The sequence below is a fragment of the Aethalodelphis obliquidens genome, unplaced genomic scaffold (genome assembly GCF_003676395.1).
Source record: "Aethalodelphis obliquidens isolate GAN/ISIS:26980383/991018 unplaced genomic scaffold, ASM367639v1 scaffold44, whole genome shotgun sequence".
In the NCBI taxonomy this organism is placed as follows: domain Eukaryota; kingdom Metazoa; phylum Chordata; class Mammalia; order Artiodactyla; family Delphinidae; genus Aethalodelphis; species Aethalodelphis obliquidens.
In genome coordinates this window covers 6,768,368-6,790,439 of record NW_020837988.1, presented here as the reverse complement: position 1 = coordinate 6,790,439, position 22,072 = coordinate 6,768,368, and the positions used below count along the sequence as shown (strand labels likewise).

Below are 22,072 nucleotides of genomic sequence, written 5' to 3'. Positions count from 1 at the left end.
TGACGTGCTGGTGACTCGATTCTCACCTCACGTTTCTTACCCCTCCTCTTCCTTGCAGAGAAAATGGGCACCCCGTCCCTTATTCTCTTCCAGGAAGACTTTCTTCCCTTGAAAACCACCTCATGCCCGCCCCCTGTCTCTTTCCGGCTCTCTGGTGGGAAGCCCATCTGTCCCCACCTTCTGTTTCTGGGCGCTCTCTGGGTCCTTTCAGATGCAGTCAAATGAAAGCCAGGAGGAAGAAGGCCCAACACCCCCTCAGGCAGTTTTAGCAGCAGGAGAAATCAGGGCTTTGTAAGAAGCCCTGCTAGAAAAAGGTGCAGTGAAATTCATCCCGAGGACAGCATGACAATCACCAATAGTGAGTGACAGCAGGAACCCAGGAGCTCGCAGTATCGGAAAACATACACCAAAGGTTTCAAGATTCAGAAGTCTGTTTCATGTCTTTATTGACCAGAGAGAAAAAAAAAAGGGGTCACAGCATTTCAGACTTTATTCAAACACACAAATGGTAACAAAGGGCACCCACAAGTGACAGGCATGGTCCCTAAGGCCTGGCTCAAAGGCCATGCTGGAGGGTGTGGGTGACTTCTCAGCCCTACTCCCTCAGCATCTCTGTCCCTTCCTCCTCTGCACCTCACGGACACCCCTGAGATCAGTTAAAATTGTGCAGAAACTAAGTTACTCTAGAGGAGGTTGGGCCCTGCCTCACTGCCAAAAAAGAGCAGGTTCTGAGGAGAAGATGGAAGCGGGCTTCGGGGTCATCACTCAGGAGACGCCAGGCTGCTCCCTGGGTCTGGCCTGCATCACCCACGGCCTCGGACCTGGGCAGGGAAGGAAGCAGGGAGACACTCCCCACGTGGCAGCCCTGGGCAGCTGGAGAGCGTGGGTCACTGGTCATGTGATACCCCCCAGCCCATGGCCAGACCTCTGCCTGAAGTTACTCCCCCGGAGGGAGAAGGCTTTCAAGAAAAAAACACCAACTAGGTTCATAGAGGGTTTGGGTAAAACACTTTTCCAGAAACCTTAAGAAACGAATCACTCTCAGATTCCTGAAGCATTGGAACAACTGAAATTGTCATGGGGTTGCCGGGAGGAGGGAAGCTTGGTGAAAGGCAGCCCTCTAGTTCCTCAGATCACTTAGCAAGGGGCTCAGCAGTCTTTTCGCAGGCTCCACGGTGGACCTCTGAGAAGCATGATGAAAGAAACAATGCATCCTGAGGTGCTGGCCCGCGCCTCCTCGCTCCTCCTTGCTGGCTTGGGACCAGAGGCTGACCATCAGGTGAGCCCCAGAAAGCAAACCTGATTGGCCGCGAGGCCCCACATGCAGCTGCTTCCCCTCCTTTCAGTCCGACGGTTCTTATTCAGATCGGCCAAAGAGCACCTCGCCCATCGCTCTGTGCTACTCAGGGCAGCTTTTCCTTGACTCACTCAAAATCTTTTTTTTCCCTGAAAGATGACAGGATGGACATCTGTCACCTTTCTGAAGGGGTGACTGTTTTTATTGTAGGTAGAAGTTCCTCTAACGTTTTACAACTGTAAAAATCCTGGGCTCGGGCCAGACTTCCGAGGTGCCGACGTGCACGTTCACGTTGGTGCGCAGACACGGCGTGTCAGCAGATGCCCTGGATACACACTTCTACCCTACTCTACACAGACACGTGAGGGCAACGTGCGAATCCTGGAGAAGGGTTAGGCCACCTGGGCAGGGGCAGGTCACAGGCTCGGAAGACATTTGGCTTAGTCGATAGTCATTTCCAAAACACCATGACCCCAGACCCACGCAGTAAGCAGCTGAGCTGTGGAGCAGAGAGAACCTCAGCTTTGAAGGCGCCCAGGAGCCATGGGCTTGAGGGGCTCTTATGGATGGAGCATTCCCCACGGGCACCTCCCCCTCCTCCAGACCATCTGCCACCCTAAGAAAGTCACCCGGGGCAAAGTCAGGATTCTCTGGTCCCTTTGCGTTCCACGACTGCTCATCGAGACTCAAAAGCTTAGAGAGTCCAGTTACCAGCTCCGAGGGCACAGCCCAAAGGAGGGCTTTCCTCCTCTGGGTCCAACAGCGTTTGATCCTCGACGCCTTAGCACTCCACAGAAAGAAGTGGTGGTGAGGGCTAGGTCAGAGACGGGGGAGTCCTCAGACTGCCCAGCAAACCCACACACACTATGGGGGATGGTGGGGGGTGGGGCTCACTGACGCCGCCCAGGTCAGAAACCAAGAAGAGACACAAATATCGCACTTTTGGTCAAGGCATTTCCAAGAGACGATCACAAAAATGATACCACTTTTGGATACGACAATATAACACATTTGGCAACTTTCAAAGAAAACAGCCGGCCCCACCCCAAGCCATCGAGGGTCCAAAGTCCCTTTACCCTCAGCCCCAGTTTAAAAAGTCAGGGAAGGAAGATGGGCCAATGGAGGGCAAGAAAAGGCTGCAGAAGCAGTTACATCAACTACCTAAAGCGCCTGTCTGTCTGTCTGATTCGGCGCAGGTGCCGCCTGCCTCAAACCTCTTCTTGGGGAGAAAGCAAGCTATCTGGGGGGTCCAGGCTGCTGGAGACAAATGACGCAAAGCTGAACATGGTAGCAGCTGGGTGCCCTGAACCCAGAGCTGCGATCCCCAGTCTCCAACCACCACCAAGGACACCCTATCCTCCCCCTCCTCCAAGAGGCTTTGTTCATAGGAATGTGGGGTACTCTGGCAACTCTATCCAAACCTCAGTTCAACAATCTGAAGCTAGAACCCTTTGCATCTGCTGCATTATTTGGGGGTGCATGGGCCGGGAAAGATGGTGTTACAAAGCGGCTGCTAATGTCCGACGTGGCCCACTCAGGTGGAAACATGGCACGGCGCAGGGAAAAACCTCTTCCTTTGCTCCAGCTTCCTTGAAGCACAGCATATGTGCAAAGACCTAGGCCTTCCTCTTCCCCTCCCCCTAGCCCTAGATCAGCTCCAGCTGAGAACCCGGCCCAGCTGCTCTCATAAAGATTTGTTGTAACATTGGCTAAGAAAACAGAAGCAGGTACTGAAAAGGTATTCTGCAGCTGGAAGCGGCCTCTGTCTTCCGGTTCCTGTGGGTGGGCTGGGGTTCCTTTGGTTTTGACCAGAACACTTCTCCACCGGGGGGCCAGGCTCAGCTTTGCTTTGCAGTAGCTCGGTTACTGTACAGGAGCAAGATTTAACTTCACAGAGGTGCTCTGCTGGGTTGCTCTCTCGTCGGTTAGGACTCCGGACTTTACATCCGAGATCCTCTCTCCTGAAGAATCTGGAAGGGGAAGGTGGGGAAGAGGGCTGAGGCTTGGAGGCTGGATGCAGACTGCTTTTGGGTGGTGGTTGCTTACCGGACCGCCAAGGGAAGAGAAAGAGCCCCGGAGCCGCTTTCCACTGGACCCCACGGAGCAGCACGACAATCGCTGTTACCCCAGGAAGCCAGGCAACCGCCCCTGAAGCACTGCAGTTGTAAAAGACTTTTGCTGAACACGGCCAGGCCTAAGTTTACGTGTTGTTGGACCACTTCCCCTGTGAGAAAGGACACGGTCCGGGCTCACCACACACTGATGATTTAGAAGCATGTATGTGTGTCTGTGTACAAGGGGGCACAGTGGAGGAAACAAGATAACAGTGTGCAACCATTTTCCAGTAACTTCAGGGCGTCAGGGGGCGGGGGGAATCACAAAAGTAACCAAACACCTTTTCTCTTGAGATGGCAGAGAAAGAGAGAGAGAGAGAGAACAGTTTCAAAATATAAAGGTAAAATACTTTCCAATTTTGAGTTTCAGAATTCTCACCTTATAGTAATTAATGGCCATAAGCTTTTTCATTGATTTGACAGAGGCTGGGAAAAGACTACCCTATTTTGGTTCACATGTCCTAACTAAAAGCCTCTGTCACTGCTCCAAAAGTCCTGATTTAATATACAACAGTCAGGGGCTCCCCGGCTGGTGCAGTGGATAAGAATCCGCCTGCCAATGCAGGGGACACAGGTTCATTCCCTGGTCTGGGAAGATCCCACATGCCACGGAGCAACTAAGCCCGTGCGCTACAACTACTAAGCCTGTGCTCTAGGGCCCGTGAGCCACAACTACTGAGCCCACGTGCCACAACTACTGAAGCCCGTGCGCCTAGAGCCCGTGCTCTGCAACAAGAGAAGCCACGACAGTGAGAAGCCCGCACACTGCAACGAAGAGTAGCCCCCGCTCGCCGCGACTAGAGAAAGCCCGCGTGCAGCAACAAAGACCCAACACAGCCAAGAAAGAAAAATAAATTACAACAGTCAAAAGGCCAAAATGAAGGGGAAATGCAAAGCTGGCTTGAGAAGGAAAGGGAAGAACCTGTGAGCAACAGTTCAGGCAAGGCCTGCGCAGGGACTGAGAGCAAAGGGTCAGAGACGAAAGTCGAAAGTCGGGTGAAGGAACTTACCTTTGCCTTCTCGCTCGGCTCAATGACAATGCCATTGGTAGAATTATTTAATTCTCTGGAGACAACACAGAGGAATTCTGCCTGATCCTCATTTCCATAGTTATAGGAAGATCCGATGCTGATTAGCTGATAAAACAAGAATATGGTGAACATACAAATAGTGATCTTGAAATATTTAAGTGGCACACAAGTCAAACCCTCCTCCTCACTGAACTTTTGTTGTTTTGCTGCTCAAAGGATGAAGAATTCTCTGGGTCTATCAAGGCCCCAGGGGATAACTGGATCCCAGCTGTGCACCAGGCTTCCCCAAAGAAAAGTGTGAGTTCTGCCACTGTCCCCTCACCCAAGCACTTGAAACAGTGCCAAAAGGCAGCAGCCAGGATTGATACGGTCACATTATTCCTTCTAGCAAACATTAAGGGGAAATAGAATGCTTCTGTGAATGAAAACGGACACTTGCTTCAGCCAAAACACCTACACAGAGCTGGCTCATCTTTAAGCAGAAGTCCTAGACAGGAGACCGGAGCTCGGGAGGCTCTGGAAAGCACCACGCGAGAGTCACTGAAGAGCTGCTCAAGCCAAATGCTGCTGCAACTTCTAACCTTTTTGGTGAATTGAACTCAGGTTCTAGTCTAAAGAGGAAATACGGATGCAGGGAGGGAGAAGCTGAGCCCGAGGGTGTGGTCATCCTGGCAAGTCCTCAAGGCCTCAAGTCGGGAGACCATGGCTGACTTGCTGTATGACTGGGCTGTGGACACCTCAGCCTTCCTGGGCCTTAACTTCCTCCTCCGTGTAATGGAGTCAAAGGGAGCAGACTTGGTCCTCCAACAGCACATCAATAAGATGAGAAAAACAGGATAAATTATTCATTAGTTTCACAAAGAATAGTTTTAAAAAGTTGTTATAGGGACTTCCCTGGTGGCACAGTGGTTAAGGATCCACCTTCCAAGGCAGGGGACACAGGTTCAATCCCTGGTCCGGGAAGATCCCACGTGCCGCGGAGCAACTAAGCCCGTGCGCCACAACTACTGAGCCTGAGCTCTAGAGCCTGCGAGCCACAACAAAGAGTAGCCCCCGCTCGCCGAAACTAAAGAAAGCCCGAGTGCAGCAATGAAGATCCAATGCAGCCAAAAATAAATAAATAATTTTTTATTAAAAAAAAAAAAAGTTGTTATAATATCCTTTGTCTTTGAAACTTTATACCAGGGAAAAACTACTTCTGGAGTGGAAGTATGGTGACATTTTGAAGAACACCTGAACAAGAACTAGGCTGCCACATACAGGTAGCACTGATTCTGCAGTGGAGCTGAGTGTGAGGAATCATCCAGTATTGGTTCTGAAGACAGAGACACCTGTGTGTTTGATCTATAACGTAATACTGTTAACACATAGAGTAACTGTTATGTAAGAAGGTAAGCTTATGGTGACAGTTCAGCTGACCTCTTAAACTCTACCTAAAAACAGGCATGATTCATTGAATTTATAACACAGTCATTCTGTTCATGCTCAGCCTCCCTTGAAGACAACAGATGAACGATTCTGCCATCTAGTGGAAGAAAGCAGTAAAATCCTGGCTCTCAGACACTGTTTTGATGCCTCAGTCAGGTCACAGGCACAAAGCTAAAGAAGAGAAACCCAGAGTGAATGGAAAGGACCTCGCCATCCTCCTTGATGTCTGATCCCTTCACATCACAGCTGTTCACCACGCCGTGCATGGTGGATGGCGCACATACTCGGAATGATGAAGATCTGACCCTGGGATAAGCAAAGGGAGGGTTGTTGCTAAACCCTAGTCTTCTTTAGCTACTTATTCTAGAAGGTGTCAACAAAGCACTTTTTTTTTTAAACATCTTTATTGGAGTGTAATTGCTTTGCAATGGTGTGTTAGTTTCTGCTTTGTAAACACAGCACTTTTGAAAGGAATCCCTCTGAGGGAAAAAAGCCCAGAGAGGCACTTTCAAGCCTAAACAAACTGGCTGGCTCTCTCTGGGCAGAACCACGCGGAAACTCTGGATATGAAGCTGGGACACACAAGACTACCCTCAGCTCTCCCCAACTCATCACATCCTACCACGCAAAGAGTCCACGTGGAGCGGCTCTTTCTCCGTTTTGGAACAGGATCACACCTGGCCCCCACCCGACTCCCAGGGTGATTAACTGGCTACAGACGGTGACTGGCTCCGAGACTGAGATACAGGGCTGCTCCCACGAAAGAAACATTACCTGTTCGAATTTCCAACCATCAGACATAGTGGACACCATCTGCGTGAGCTCTTCTTCTTGGCACTGCAGGACTCTGTACACGTGCTTCACGGGGCCCTGTGACAACCACACACAGACTTTGAGGACCGGTTTCAAGGGCACAGCAGTTTGCAGCTGCCTCGGTGAGACTTGCCAAAAAATAAAGACTGGAAAGGAGTTTGCTTGGAATTTTTTTCCTGGCGGCCACCCACTATCCCCTTTGCAAGCAGCACTGTAGTTTTTCAATAAAAACTTACCCAAGAAGAAAATAAGGGGTCCAAGAACATGAATAAAATAAAATAATCCTGAACTCTGGAGGGATGAATCATGTGAGTGACCATATGCTGATAAACTGAAGACTTCATCTATTTCCCAAAGTAGAAAATAAGAGTAAAACTGCTCTGGACAAGAAAGTCACATTTTCTTCTTCAGTCACTATAGCTGACATACATGCTGAAAATGCAGACCATATCTTGGTTTATCCAAAATGATACCTTATATATGGGAATAATACATTAAATAGGGACCCCATAATATACACATGTTCAAGCTATTCTACCCTCTGCTGAAGCTACGTGGAAGTGTTTCAGTGTTACATGGTAACATTCCTGCTATAGATATGTGTATAATAAAAAAATATTTGGTCTTTGTTCCTGGTTCCTTGCACAGACCTCCTAAAACCTTTGGAAACTCGAGTGACAGAAGTGTCTTTTGGGGACCTCCCTCGTGGTCCAGTGGGTAAGACTCCTCGCTCCCAATGTAGGGGGCCCGGGTTCGATCTCTGGTCGGGGAACTAGATCCCACATACATGCCACAACTAAGAGTCCGCATGCCGCAACTAAAAGATCCCTCATGCTGCAACCAAAACAAACAAACAAATAAATAAATAAATGGGGGGAGTGTCTTTTGTATGCTAATGAGCTGGTCACCAGAAAGACTGAGGGAGTTAGAGGATTAGAACTTTCAGCCCCATCCTGTGACCCTGGGGGAAGGGGGAGGGGCTAGAGATTGAGTTCAATTACCAAAGGCCAATGATATAATCAACCTTCCCTACCAAATGGAATGTCTTGAAAAAAGCGATGGGGTTCAGGGAGCTTCCAGGTTGGCAAACACATCCGTGTGTTGCGCAGCTGGGGGCTGGCGTGTGCTGACTACACGGGGACAGAGGCTCCTGTGCTCAGGACCCTTTAGGACTTCACCCCATGAATCTCTCCATCTGGCTGTTCATTTGTATCCTTCATAATAAACTATAGTAAGTAGAGCATTTCCTGAATTCCACGAGTTAGTCTAGTAAATTACTGAACGTGAAGGGGGCATTGTGGGAGCCCCTGAATTTGTCACCAAGCCAGACAGAGTGCAGGCGGCTGGGGACCCAGACTTATGACTGGCATCTGAGACCCGTGGAGTCTGACGCTGACTCTGGGTGGTCAGGGTAAGGACAGGATTGAACTGTTGGTCACCCAGTTGGTGTCAACGATTCAGAGAAAGGCCATTTGCTGGCCAGACTCAACTCTCTAGAACATAAGTTAGAACCGAAAGCCAAAAGGCAGAGCAACTCAAATCGATGCCCCACGGCCGCAGCACTAAGGCCCCTGCACTTCACTGACACTTGTGATCTGGCCCATGGGGGACGAGACGCCAGTCACGAGAGAGCCAGGGTGGCTGCAGGGAGGCAAGCTCGCCAGATGGAAGTTCCAGTTCCCAGAAGGACAATTACAGGCGCACAGGAGGACTCGGTATTTAGCAATCTGGGACCATTCAGTGCTGGGTGCAAAGCTGCACACTCACTGCCCATCCCAGAGGGCATAAGGCACAAACAGCAACCCAGGTCCACAACAATGACTCCTGGTCATGGAGAGAGGGGTCAGTTATGTTCAATCGGATTTTAAGGAAATATGGACTGTTCCCTTAAGAATGATGAAACTTAACACTTTTTCAAAAGGACAAGCTGGCTTCAGCTACCTAGAAAATTCGTTTTAGAACAACTTGGGGAATACTGGAAAAATAAAAGCAGCTACTGATCACCGAGTGCTACAAGCCCCAAGTGTGACACCCTTCTCGTCTAGTCTTCACTGCAGTCCTGGAAGGCAGGTGTTGGCTTCCTTCTACACATGGGACACTGGTGTTCGGAGCACAGTATCTTGCCCAAGCTGGACAGCGATTAAGTGGATTGGAGGTAGAGCTGGGACTTGAGCCCACATCGGCCTGACAACGTTATAATCTTTCTTGTATACTTTGTCCTTCTAAATGAGGTACAGCTACCATTAAACAAGGTGCTAAGGTAAAAAAAATTTTCTTCCATGTAAAATACAGGACAAATCTTCTGACAATTCCAATTACTCTAGCCACACATTTCGGAAACAACGAGATGTTTTATATTGTAAGATGGAGAGCATCCGAAAGACCTGAGAGTGGCCACAGCTGTCAAAGTCCCAGGTATTTAAGATATCTGTGCTGCCTCTTTTTTATTCTCTTCCAAAGTAAACCACTGGTGCTCTCAAATGCACCAAGATTAATCACCTAGCAAAAAATACTACCAAGGACGGCAGAGTAATAGAATGGTGGCAGCCAGTAAAAGAGGTGTGAGGTCACTGAGAAAGGGCAGAGTAGGTCCCCCACATCTTGGGCTTCGCCCTATCGTCTGCCATGTGCGTCTCCTTTCAAAGCAGACAAGTTAAAGGAGATAACGTGTTTGAAGGGACAGCCACGGAAATCCACACTCAGCCTTAGAGCCACTTGGGACAAATGCAAAAGGGGACGTCATTGAACAACATCAAATCCATTGCCCAGAGTTCCACTAAATAAAGAGGACAGATGGAAAGATCAATTAACATCAAAAGGGTCTTGACATTCCTAGAATAAAAAAGCTTCCAACTGGGTATAAATCCACAAGCCTCAGAATCTAGAGAACTAATTAACTGCTGTCATCAAATAGAAATCTAACGACGCTCTCAAGGAATTTGCTAATGGCAAAGAACTGAGTGTTCAGGGGCCATGATTCGAATGGTTTCAAATGACATACTCTATGGTACCATCAATATTTATATTAAGCAATCAAAGGGGTTTTTTGGAATGTGGAAAACTGAGGATGAGGCAATATTCTCAGAATGTCTGATCTATTAAGTGTCTATAATAGTGAAAGGTGCCATGTAAATATACTATGAGATGGCAGAAAGACTGGTGACACTAGATCATATTTCATATGGTAATCTGCAAACCAAATACAAGTTCATCTTTGAACATTAAAAAGAAGCCTTTCAGCCATTGGGCAGATGTAAGAGAACTAAATGAATAAGCCTTTCCACCTTTGCAAAGTGCTAGAGATAAAACGTATAAGAGAGTTCATTTTTTAGCATAGGTGTCCGTTATTCATCCAGATAATTCCATTTAGAGCCAGAAAAATTTTGATATCTGAAGTCTTACACAGAAAGAGCAAGGAACTATTTCTTACTTTTGAAAAGGAAAATACTGCCTTCTTATTTCAAGGAAAATTCTATATTGCAATAGATTAGATCTCAAGGAAGCGACCACCACCGGTATCTGATGGGATAAGAGGCAAGTCATACTGGAGTCCAACTCTGCCCCGTTACTGCAGCTAAACTCTCTTAAAATAGAGCCTAAATACACGAAAGGGAGTGTCTGTGTTTCTTGCTAGACTTTAAGCTTCTTGAAGGCGTGGACCTTCTCCTATCAGTTGGGGTCCCCAGGGCCTAACAGAAGCTATTGTGGCCACTTACTTAGGACACATGATGGGTGACGAGACATGAAATGAGGTAAGAGTGCCTCACTGCCTTCTGTTCTGTTCTCAAACTATGTGGCAAATTCTGTTTGATTTTTGTTACCATATCTACTAGGTTAGCATAAAAATCCAGACTTCATAATAAAAAGAGAAGCTTGACATTATTTTCTTCGAAGCATGATTCGCAAACCACTTGCAAAGTCTATGCCATGACTGGTTTCAAGAGGCTGTCAGGAGCTCGATGTGACATGGCCACAGGCTGAAGGCTGGTCCTAATAAACAGAAGCCAACAGGCGGAAGCAAGGCCTTGTTTGGCCTCCACGTGGACATGAAGGGAGACAGATACTCCGCCGGAAAGAACAGGCTTTGAACCTCAAGTGCAGTGGCTCCTCCCACTGCCAAATGGAGAGCGGCCACAACCTCCCGCTCTGCTAAGGGGACACGGGGCTGTTTCGTCTACTTTGTGATTTCTTCTCCTCTGTTTCCTTGTTCTGAACGAGGCTGGCAGAGTACACGCTGTCTGTCTGGCAGACGGGCGGTGTTCCGCACAGAGACCTCCGGCTCTACGGGGAAAGGCAGGGCTCTGGCCATCATCCAGAGATCACATCATCCATTTCAAGTCACACCCAGACACATGGACAAAGAGAGCCACTTGGGATAGCTTCCCCTTAAGAGCTCAAAACCCATTACCTGTGAAGTTCTGTTCTCGTTGTCCCGTATCCTTTCCTTAACAAGTCGCACGAGAGACGCAATGTTATAAAACTCCGCTTCCTCCAGCACACCTAGAAGGACCAAAACTGTAGTTAGATGTGTGTCAAGTCCCCAGAAAACAGCAGGAAGAGGCTGGAGTTCATGAGCTTGCTAAGAACTCTATCTTTCAAATGCAAGTCTAGTCTAACACCTTCAGCCGGGGAAATGTTCCTTTGCTGTTTGGCGTGCACCTGTGACCTTTTCCCCAATGGCAGAGAGTCAACAGTGCTCTGTTTACTCCGTTTCACCCCTGCAGTTTCCCACCTGGCACCTTCCCCTGCTCTCCCTGCACCTGCCCGTGAGCTGCAGGCCACCTTTACCATATGTCACTTAGTTCCTGGAACTAGTCCCACTGTACAACTCTTGAGCTTGCAATTTCTGCCCAGTTTGTCCTAAAAATGACCAAAGGTCTGTGTGTTTGTGTGTGTGTGTGTGTGTGTGCGTGTGTGTGTGTGTAAATTTATGTGGACCAAATTTAACAAGATGCTTATTATTTGAACAATATAAGAGGCAGTCATTGAAAGAATCCCATGTATAGGACTTCCCTGGCGGTCCAGTGGTTAGGACTCGCAGCTTTCACTGCCAAGGCCCTGGGTTCAATCCAAAAAAAAAGAATCCCATGCTAAACAAAATCAAAGGCCTGGGCTTCCCTGGTGGCGCAGTGGTTGAGAATCTGCCTGCCGATGCAGGGTACACGGGTTCGAGACCCGGTCTGGGAGGATCCCACATGCCGCGGAGCAACTAGGCCCGTGAGCCACAACTACTGAGCCTGCGCGTCTGGAGCCTGTGCTCCGGAACAAGAGAGGCCGCGACAGTGAGAGGCCCGCGCACCGCGATGAAGAGTGGCCCCCGCTCGCCACAACTAGAGAAAGCCCTCGCACAGAAATGAAGACCCAACACAGCCATAAATAAATAAATAAAACAAAAACAAAATATCAAAGGCCTGAGACAGGATAACTAAATGGGATGTGTGACCCTGCACCAGGAATAAAATTTGCTATGAATACCATTAATGGAACAACTGATAAAATTAGAATATAAGCTATAGTTAAGGTGTTCATCAATATTAAGTTTCCTGAATTTGATAACTGTATTGTGGTTATGTGAGAGAATGTCCTGTTCTTGAGAAGTACACACTGCAGCATTAAGGGGTGAAGTCTGTAACCTAGTCTCAAATAGTTCTGAAATAAAAACTAGAAGAGGGAGAGGAAAAAGAGCGGGGAGGAGGAAACAGAGAATGTATTGTAATGCAAATATGACCAAAAAATGTTAAAAATTGGTGAATCTGGGTAAACGGAGTTCTTTTCTCTAAATCTGAAATTATTTCAAAATGAATTTTTTTAAGGCATTAGAAAAGATGCTTCAGATTCCTCTTTTCAAGAAACAAGAGTACCCATGAGTTGGTAATTGCTGAAGCTGGATGCTGGGTGGAATTTACTGCACTGTTCCCATTACTTTGTATGCGTTTGAAATGTTAAGGAGAAAAAAAAAGGGAGAGTGATTCCTCTTGACTGGTTTTAGCAGCAGTGTTCTGCAGCCACTTCATTAATTAGCACGGCCATTACAGCTTTCTCACGCAGAGCTAAAGCTCCCAGGTCAGGGTGCCCCGGCTCTAGGGGCAGGCCCCAGTCTTCAACGGAATGCCTCAGTGAGACCAAGATAGCCTTTTATTTTTTATTTTTATTTTTTTTAACATCTTTATTGGAGTATAATTGCTTTACAATGGTGTGTTAGTTTCTGCTTTATAACCGTGAATCAGCTATACATATAAATATATCCCCATATCTCCTCCCTCTTGCGTCTCCCTCCCACCCTCCCTATCCCACCCCCAAGACAGCCTTTTAGAAAGATGTCTAGACCCACTTACGGTCCAAATGCTCTACAAACCAAAAAGATGAGTCAAATAACGATGCACCTGACAACGGGCTGGAGAATGAATTAGGTCAGATGCAAAAATTTACAAGGAAGCATGAGACCAGTCTTAAAAGAAATGAGGCCAAGCCTTTATTATTATTTCTTTTACAGCTGCAAGTTCAAACTAAAATTGAAAGTACGAATAGCTAAATGTCAGAGATTTGTTGCCTCAGGCTGTGGACATTCACGGCCAGCAGTAAGTAAATGTAAAAAGGGGTCCTGACAATTCTGCAGGTTCAGAAAAAACTCCAAAGCTGAGCTACGTAGCTTCCTTCTCCCGAAGGAGGCTGAAGCGAACCGACAGGGGCTCCTTCAAGACCCTCTCGGACGAGACCAGGTAATTGGAGGCTCCCTATTTATTTTCGTAAAGCTTTCCTACACTATCTACTACACGTGAGTTTGATGAAAACCTCAAAATTCAAATCTCAGGACTTCCCTGGCGGTCCAGTGGAATGACTTCTCGCTCCCAATTCAGGGGGCACGGGTTCAATCCCTGGTTGGGGAACTAAGATCCCACAGGCCGCACGGCGCGGCCAGAAAAAAATAAAATAAAATCTGTGGGGAAAAAAAATTTCAAATCTGTGAAACAGCTTTAAAGATTTGACCTGAACTTTGAAAACGCCCAGTGCAAACATCGTTCTTACCTTCTTCTGCCAACTCCTTCGTAATGATGAGCTTCCCATGGCGGAGGTAGTTCAGGATAGGACCAAAGTAGGTAGGGTCCCTGTCAATCAGATAGGCCCCTGTCTCGTCCTGTCAACCAAACATAAGGGTATCACTGTGGATCTTTCAGGCTAAGTCAGGGCAGGGTTTCCACCTCTCTGTCACAATACACGAGTGAGAGGGCAAGTTTTGCTAGATATTTATCACAAACTATTGGCAAGAAGCCTAGCTTTGTGTATCTTGTACTTCAAGATCATTTCAGGGAGGGTGTTACAGATGTACAGTCATATTCATCATCTAGGCATTAACTTGAACTTCTAAAATTTTTACTCTGACGCAATTACCAACATTCTTCCTTTGGGATACTTGTTATAAAGAAACCGAGGAAGAAAATGCTATAGTTGCATGATCTAAATTTTTGCTTGAGATGGACATTCTGACTTCTCTATTGTGCCTGAATCACATTCCTAATTCTAAGAAAACCTCTGTTCAGTTGGCAATGCTCCAGAACTCAGGGCCAACAACCGTGGGAGTCTGCATTGGCAGCTGTAACTCACACACTCCAGATCTGTGCCCACAGGAAGCTTGGCACAGCCAGGACTTGGCTCTGAGCAGTTTTAATCCTACTCATCTTTACAGTAAAGGGAACAAGAAGAAACTGGCTTCTACTGCAACAAGGACAATTTGGGGTAGATCAAATAATTCCTTTAGAATAAGCAAGGTTTTGGAAACTCTTTAAAGTTAGGGCAGGACAGGTTTCCTTCAATCTGAGATTTATTACAGGAGAGGCAGGAGATGAATAAATGAAATCAACCAATGTTTACCCAACTCTAGCTCTGTTGCAAGGTAACAGCTAAGTGCTCTATGGGATACAAGGCGCTGTAAGCAATGATCAATGCTTTTAAGTCGGAAACTAAAAGATGAACGTGTAAAGTTAAAAAAACAACTCAGACAACAGCTCAAACTGAAAACGGGTTAGGCGCCTTGTCACCTCTCAACTCTCTGGTTAGCAGCCATGCAACTTGCCCAACAGCACTCTCAGGGTTTCATTTTCCCTGGTCTTAACGGGTCAGCTTAGGTTTGCACTGGCAAATGACAACCTCTTTCCAAGGAACGTATCTGATCTCAAATATCGACCTAAAACAATGACAGTTACCAGACAGGAGCTCAGGGACCAGGACCACAGGAAAGAAGTGTGATATCATGAGAAGCACTTCCTGCAGCTGTCGAAGCCATCATCAGACCCAGGCTTTCACCCAACTTGGCAGAGGGGTCCGAGAGGAAGTCTGAGAAAGCTACAAAGATGCCTTAGCTCACCCTGACCCAGTTCTGGATGCATCTGGCACAGGCGGTGAGGGGCTGACGAGGAGCCAGGGGAAAACTCATGCAGACCTGAGGGGCTGGGATGAGAGGTGCAGAGAGGAATACGGAGAAGGGGTGTGGAATGGGTTCTCGTGGGTGAAGGTGGGCACAGTATGGGGAAGGAGCCGCTGAGAACGAAGGGTGGCGTCAGAGAGAAAGCCCGCGTGCGCCTGAGGATGGGGGAGAATAGCCCCGGGGGTTAGCCTGGCGGGGAAATAGGAGGAGAAAGGGGTCTCGGCCCGAGGTGCCCGCCAGTGAGAAGCGTGTTGCAGGAATCGGGGGACAAGCCTAGGAGGAACGAGGGGGTCTGAAGGCCGGGGGCGCGCCCGAGGGCGGGGCACACCTTGTCTGAGTCCAGCTCCGGGTCCTCCTGGCAGCAGAGGCGGCAGAGAAAAGACTTGGGCTCCCGGCCTAGGGTCTGCCTGGTGGTCACGAAGTAGGTGCCGCCCACGTTCAGCCGGACCCAGCGGGCGGCTCCACCGCCCCCTGCCCGCTCGGGCGGTCCGGGACCCGGCTCCAGCGGCTGCGCGGCGGCGGTGGGCTGGCGGCCGTGCCCGCGGGGCGTGGGGCCAGCGGGGCGAGGGCTGGGGGGCCCGCGACCCGGGCCGCCACCGTCGCCCAGCCCACTCCCGCCACCCCCTCCCAGCCCCGCCATCGCCGGGTCCAGTTGCAGCTCCGCCATCTTGGGCCGCCACCGCCGCCGCCGCTGCCCGCGCGCCGCCGGGCCGGCCCATCTCTTGGCAGGGAGAGCCGGGCCGGCCCATCGGCGGGGGAGGGGCCGGCGGAGAGGGACGGGAGCGCCCCCAACCAGCTCCCGGGGACCCTGGCAGTAGAGGCTAGGCGCCCGCCTTCGGGGACGGGACTTCCGGAACCAGCCCCCATCACCATTGGCTGACCTGAGAAATAGGGCCCGCCCCCTCGGCTTCGGGGCTGGCTGAGGGGAGGATTTCCGGTGACCCACTTCCGTTCCTTGGTGTTGTGGACTGTGGGCCGCTGGGGTCGGTGAAGGTGAGTGAGGTTTGGGGCGTTAGGTCCGACCCCAGGGAGTTCCTCTGCTCTGCCGCCTGCAAACCTCGGCCCGACCCTTGTCGCGCCCCTACCGAGGACGCCGGGCCCTGCGGTTGCCCTGCTGGCAGTGTCCCGGCTGTAGATGCTGCTCCGCGCTCCCTTCCTTTCCCCTCCCCCGAGCGCGAGGTCGCAGGGGCCAGTCTGTGACCCCGCCGCGTCTTAGGCACTTCCACTAACCTTGTCTCGTCCAGCCCGGCCGACTTAAGTAGTCCGGTTTGGAGGCTGCGGAAACGTTGCCGGGAGATCGTTTTAGCTTGCTGAGTGACACCCAGCAGGCTGGAGGGCTGTGCCCTTCCCTCCTGAAGGTTTCAGCATTCGAGCGTGTGGAGCTTTCAGAGCTTCTCAAGTGCAGTGTTCATTTACCGATTCAGCAAATATTCACTGAGCACCTCCTGTGCAAGATCTGTTCTAGGCGCTGGGGATTCAGCAGTAAATAAGAGACAGCAATCCATTTATGAAGCCTATCTTCTGTGCTTGGAAAAGTCTCTGTAAGGGCACTTATTTCTCTGGTGTGTTTAAAGAGATGCCCCTCACCTCCACTCCAGGAAACATAAGCTATCCTGAGAGTGAAAGGAAGCGGCAGGTGTTGGACACGTGTCTTGAGATCCTGGGGAAGATTTCTTCCATCTTCCTTGTGATCCAGCCCATAACTTGTAAAGACCTTTGACATTTCAGTCTTTTTCCTAATGTTTGACATTGATCTTATTTAGTTTAAGTTGACTATTTTCCCGTATTCTATCCTGGTTTAAAAAAAAATGGCTGTAATCACTTTCCATCTTCTCTCACATTCACACATGTATTGAATACCTTTTTTAAGCATATTGCCAGTATACTCAGGGTTTGTGCTAACACTGCAGGGGATCATCAGACATGAATAGGAAGGTGCAGGTGTATTACTAATCTGACAGGGAGCGGGTAGAGAGCCCCTTAAGTTTGTATAAGATTGTAGAGCAAATTGATGTGCACAATTACATCTGATATTTTTAACAGCCTTCTTAGGTAAGCAGGGCTATTATCCCCATTTTTCAGGTGAGGAAATTTTGGTCGAGAGTCTGCCCTATTTAACTAAGCCTTGTTGAAATGGGGGTATGTGTCAGGTTCTATGCACTGGAGAATCAGTGAATAAAACGCAAACTGAGTGGAAATGCATTTAAATTATTTTATGTAATGCATGACTGTTGCATTACCAGTATTTCCAAAGGTACATGGAGTGCAAACACTAGAGAACTGGGCTTTGATAGGTTAGGAATTGGGGAATAGGGGGAGGACCATCTAGTGGGGAGAGAATATATTTATATGCCAGGTTGCACACCTTGAATTTGAAAAGGTAAATTGTCCTCTTTCTGATTTAGTAATCCTAATTCCTTTAGTTGACAGATATACCCACTCATATGATGCTGATCTATTTCTGAAATACCTGAATATTTCTAAGATGCCCTTCAGACGATCCTCTCCAAGAGTCCTGTTTTGATCTGACCAGTTTTATTTTCTAGGCTCTCCAGATGGCTGGACGGAAACTTGCTCTAAAAGCCATTGACTGGGTAGCTTTTGGGGAGATCATACCCCCCAACCAGAAGGCTGTTGCTAACTCCCTGAAATCCTGGAATGAGATCCTCACCTCCAGGTCAGTACCTTGCTGAGAGGGAGCCTCTTAACCTGTCACTTAATGTGGAAACAAAATGTGCTTTGGAATTGCACATGAATTTTTGATGTTCTTCCGGCAGAAAGTATAAAGAAATCCATGCATTTTCCAAATACAAGTAATTTTTTTGCATTCCTTTGATCTCCCTCCAAGGGAAGAGTGTGATGATAGCCCCAGGCCATAGGAATAAGGAACAGGGAAATTGCTGTGTGAATTTTTTGTTGCTCATGGAACAATCTTAACTTTTGCTTTTCTACGTGATCAGGTTGGCCGCTCTGCCTGAGAAGCCGCCTGCCATCGACTGGGCTTACTACAAGGCCAGTGTGGCAAAGGCTGGCTTGGTGGATGACTTTGAGAAGAAGGTGAGACTTCAGGCAACTAAAGTTCTGGTCTTGTAACACGTCCTGCTTGGGGAGCAGGACGGTGGACAGTTACACGTGCAGGATGACAGGGAGGAAAGAGGGGTGGAATTAACACCCAGAATCCAAAGGAGGCTCAGGAGAGATGGGTGTGGCCAGAGGTCTTGTGATGATAGATTTAAATGGTAAATAGGTGCAGAGACTTCAGGGTCTCTTCATTCAGCTGGTTTCTTATCCAAGGAAACGGTATGGCAGAGCCTTAACCTGGGAGCCAGAGGGCTCTTGAGTTGGACGTTTCTGGCCAACTCTGAGTTCCTTCTTAGCTCCCCACCTGTCTCCTTTTAGAACAAACGTAACATTATTTTTCTATCCTTTTACTGTTTTCCTCTTTTCTCTGCTGTCTTTTTTAATGTCCCTTGGAGCTGTGATCTCTTGCTCACCTATCCTCTTCTGATGTTAAATTTCAACATCTGTAGTTTGTTGATTCAACAGTTGCTTATTGAGAGCCCACTCTGTGCCAGGTGCAGTGCTAAGTGCTGGGGCCACAACACTAAGCTGTCTTCTAAGGAGACCATCTCCTCCATCTCCATTATGCAAACATGACTTACGCCAGTCCACTACGGTTTCTTTTAAAAGAGAAATCAGGGGACTTCCCTGGCGGTCCAGTGGTTCGGACTTTGTACTTCCACTGCAGGGGGCACAGGTTCAATCCCTGGTCAGGGAAGTAAGATCCTGCATGCCGTGTGGTGCAGCCAAAAAAAATAATAATAATAAATAAATTTTTTAAAAAGATGAAAATCAAAGAGATTTTATATATTTATCATTGGAGAGTGTTGTTACACTGTAGTAATTAATGCTGAACCATAGTGTAGTGAAACCCAAAGTAATACATTAGAAAAAAAACAATAATTTTCTAAACCTGTGATCTGGGTAATACAGAGTTGCTACTCAACATCTAATAAAGCTCTTACTTTCTATTGTGAATTATAGAACACTACGTTTCTTTGGCTGTGTTGGGTCTCTGCTGCTGCGCGCGGGCTTCCTCTAGTCGCGGCGAGCGGGGGCTACTCTTCATTGCGGTGCGCAGGCTTCTCATTGCGGTGGCTTCTCTTGTTGCGGAGCAAGGGCTCTAGGCATGCAGGCTTTAGTAGTTGTGGCATGCGGGCTCAGTAGTTGTGGCTCATGGGCTCTAGAGCGCAGGCTCAGTAGTTGTGGCGCACGGGCTTAGTTGCTCCATGGCATATGGGATCTTTCCGGACCAGGGATTGAATCCGTGTCCCCTGCATTGGCAGGCGGATTCTTAACCACTGCGCCACCAGGGAAATCCTAGAACACTACTTTTTATAAAGCCATATGTTTTTAGGGAAACTTAGGAGTGACATAGAACTGATAAATGTGTAAAGTAAATTTTTCTGGATTTTTGTATATAATCATCTCTAGAACTCGGACACTGAGGATTCATTATGCTGTGGTCAACTTCAAATACTTTCCAATTCCAAATATCTCAATGAATGAGCCTTGTCTTTTACAAACGTATGCCAAGCTGGGCAACATCAATGGATTTTCTAAAAATAATGTAAACGTCTTCTGTTCAATGTTATTTGAGTGCAATAAAATGCAGAATTCTTAAAAAAAAAACAAATCAGAATTTCTTTAGAACTGCAGGGTTCTTTGAGGTCATCAAGTCCAACTCTCTTTATCAGGTGAAGACACTGAAGCTCACTGTAATAAAGAATTGTCCAAGGTCTCCAGTTAGTTAGTGATGGGGCAGAGAAGAACCTTGAGCTTCCATTGGTAGTCTAGTACTCTTTCCACTACGACGCCCTAGATGCATGCTGGTTTCCTCCCTGAACGGAGAATGTGTTTTTATACGCTCTATTACGATTAGCAGCTTTGAGCCCTTTTGGGGGGCTCTTGGTTATATTAACAACTCACTGTCACTGTTTTGTAGTTTAATGCCCTGAAGGTTCCTGCGCCGGAGGATAAATACACTGCCCAGGTGGATGCTGAAGAAGAAAAAGATGTAAGTATTGGAGGCTCTTATTTATTCTAAAATTCTCCTAATTCCTGACAGTTCTGTTTCTTCCTAGTAAGGTTAAGGTGGAGTGACTTTAAAGGATCAATAAAAAGGAATGAACTATTAATAAACGCAATAACATGGATGAACCTCAGAATAATTATGTGAGTGAAAGAAACCAGCAGAGGAGTACATACTGTATGATGACGTTTCTGTAAACAGAATTTCTCCCTTCTCTTAAAAGGTGAAAATTTGTGCTGAGTTTTTGTCTCTCTCTAAGACCAGGATTGAGGAATACAAGAAAGAGGTAAGGATGAGCCTAGGCCTTTGCTTATATTTCCTCTCTTCCACGGCCACACATCTTTCACCTAGTGGGGGTAACCTGCCTTGGATTCTTTTTTGCATCTCTGCAGCCCTATTTATCTTAACACAGTTCCCGTCTTTTTCTAGCTGGAGAAGATGAAGAACATCATTCCATTTGATCAGATGACCATTGAGGACTTGAATGAAGTCTTCCCAGACACCAAATTAGATAAGAAGAAGTATCCCTACTGGCCTCACCAGCCAGTTGAGCAGTTATAAACTGGAGTCTGGAGAAAGCTCTGGCCCTTCAATTATAAACTCGGGACATTAAAAATAATTACATAGTGCTGCGTGTGTCTGCTCCTTTGCGGCTGAGATAGTTAAACTCTGGAGTTACCTCACTGGGAGCGGAGTTTTTGTTAAAATGGAAAGGTGTGCCTATAGGTGTGTGCTGTTGCCTAATGGTGAGGGCCTGTAGGAGCCAGTTGCTGAGCCCCCAGGGCTGCTGAAATCTTAACAAATAACAGTAGGGTCGATGACAGTGTTTTGCACTGGAATATGGTAAAGAGGAATCATTATCTACTGATTGCCTTGAACTTTCTCTTTGCTTTCAAACCATTGATTCCTAGGGAGTGCTTCCTCCTACGTGTCCATGAGTAAGTCACATGCAGATGTAACAGCAGGGCGAGTAGCAGCAGGGATCTACTTTTCTGTGCTTCAGCTCTTCAGTTTAAATGTGGTATGAAAAGAAATTTTGTCACAAAGTTAAAACCTGTTATAGCTTTGTATATGAACGTAGGAAATTATTTTAATTCCATTGTTTCATTAAAAAAGATCCTAGGGCTTCCCTGGTGGCGCAGTGGTTGAGAGGCCGCCTGCCGATGCAGGGGACACGGGTTCGTGCCCCGGTCCGGGAAGATCCCACATGCCGCGGAGCGGCTGGGCCCGTGAGCCATGGCCGCTGAGCCTTCGCGTCCGGAGCCTGTGCTCCGCAACGGGAGAGGCCACAACAGTGAAAGGCCCGTGTACCGCAAAAAAAAAAAAAAAAAAAAAGATCCTAGTATTGATTGTAGTTAGCAGGACTCCTGAGCAATGCCAGGAAGTGTAGGTGGTTTAAAGTAAGATGAGGTGGTGGGGGCTTCCCTGGTGGCGCAGTGGTTGGGAGTCTGCCTGCCGATGCAGGGGACACGGGTTCGTGCCCCAATCCGGGAAGATCCCACATGCCGCGGAGCAGCTGGGCACGTGAGCCATGGCCGCTGAGCCTGTGTGTCCGGAGCCTGTGCTCCGCAACGGGAGAGGCCACAACAGTGAGAGGCCCGCGTACCGCAAAAAAAAAAAAAAAAAAAGATGAGGTGGTGGGAAAAGTTCTATTGCCCTTGAAGTCAGAGGACCTGGTATGCCTATTGCTTATGCCTGCCCTTGGCCATTTAGTTGCTGGTTCTAGACTAATCGTTTACCATCTCGGGACTTTCCTTTTCTCATTTACAAACATCACGATTGTAATGAGAATTAAATGAGGTAACCTGGGAAGTTTCTTGGTAAGAAAGTGATCTAAGCAAAGGCATCTGGCTTGACATGGCTTGATATGGCTTA

The 22,072-nt window shown here is 47.9% G+C and overlaps 2 protein-coding genes across 6 annotated transcripts; one reads left to right on the top strand and one right to left on the bottom strand.

Moving 5' to 3' along the window:
- Positions 1–421: 421 nt before the first annotated feature.
- Positions 422–16,008, bottom strand: KCTD2 (potassium channel tetramerization domain containing 2). 4 transcript variants are annotated; one of them, XM_027080601.1, is made up of 7 exons: positions 15,724–16,008; positions 15,434–15,604; positions 13,710–13,818; positions 11,092–11,183; positions 6,645–6,740; positions 4,422–4,547; positions 422–3,267 (listed from the first exon to the last, which is right to left on the bottom strand). In XM_027080601.1, exons 1-7 carry the CDS (start codon positions 15,976–15,978, stop codon positions 3,238–3,240), a joined length of 879 nt encoding a protein of 292 aa, XP_026936402.1. In that variant the 5' UTR covers positions 15,979–16,008; the 3' UTR covers positions 422–3,237. The 4 variants fall into 4 exon arrangements, with proteins under 4 accessions (XP_026936402.1, XP_026936398.1, XP_026936400.1 ...); XM_027080597.1 differs by having other exon boundaries at positions 425–3,267; positions 15,434–15,900; XM_027080599.1 differs by lacking the exons at positions 422–3,267; positions 4,422–4,547 and adding an exon at positions 5,578–6,041 and having other exon boundaries at positions 15,434–15,900.
- Positions 14,878–20,827, top strand: ATP5PD (ATP synthase peripheral stalk subunit d). Of its 2 annotated transcripts, none has more exons than XM_027080602.1 (6): positions 14,878–15,079; positions 17,652–17,782; positions 18,066–18,162; positions 20,111–20,182; positions 20,421–20,483; positions 20,627–20,827. In XM_027080602.1, exons 1-6 carry the CDS (start codon positions 15,062–15,064, stop codon positions 20,756–20,758), a joined length of 513 nt encoding a protein of 170 aa, XP_026936403.1. In that variant the 5' UTR covers positions 14,878–15,061; the 3' UTR covers positions 20,759–20,827. The 2 variants fall into 2 exon arrangements, with proteins under 2 accessions (XP_026936403.1, XP_026936404.1); XM_027080603.1 differs by lacking the exon at positions 14,878–15,079 and adding an exon at positions 16,009–16,098.
- The last annotated feature ends 1,245 nt before the right edge of the window (positions 20,828–22,072 follow it).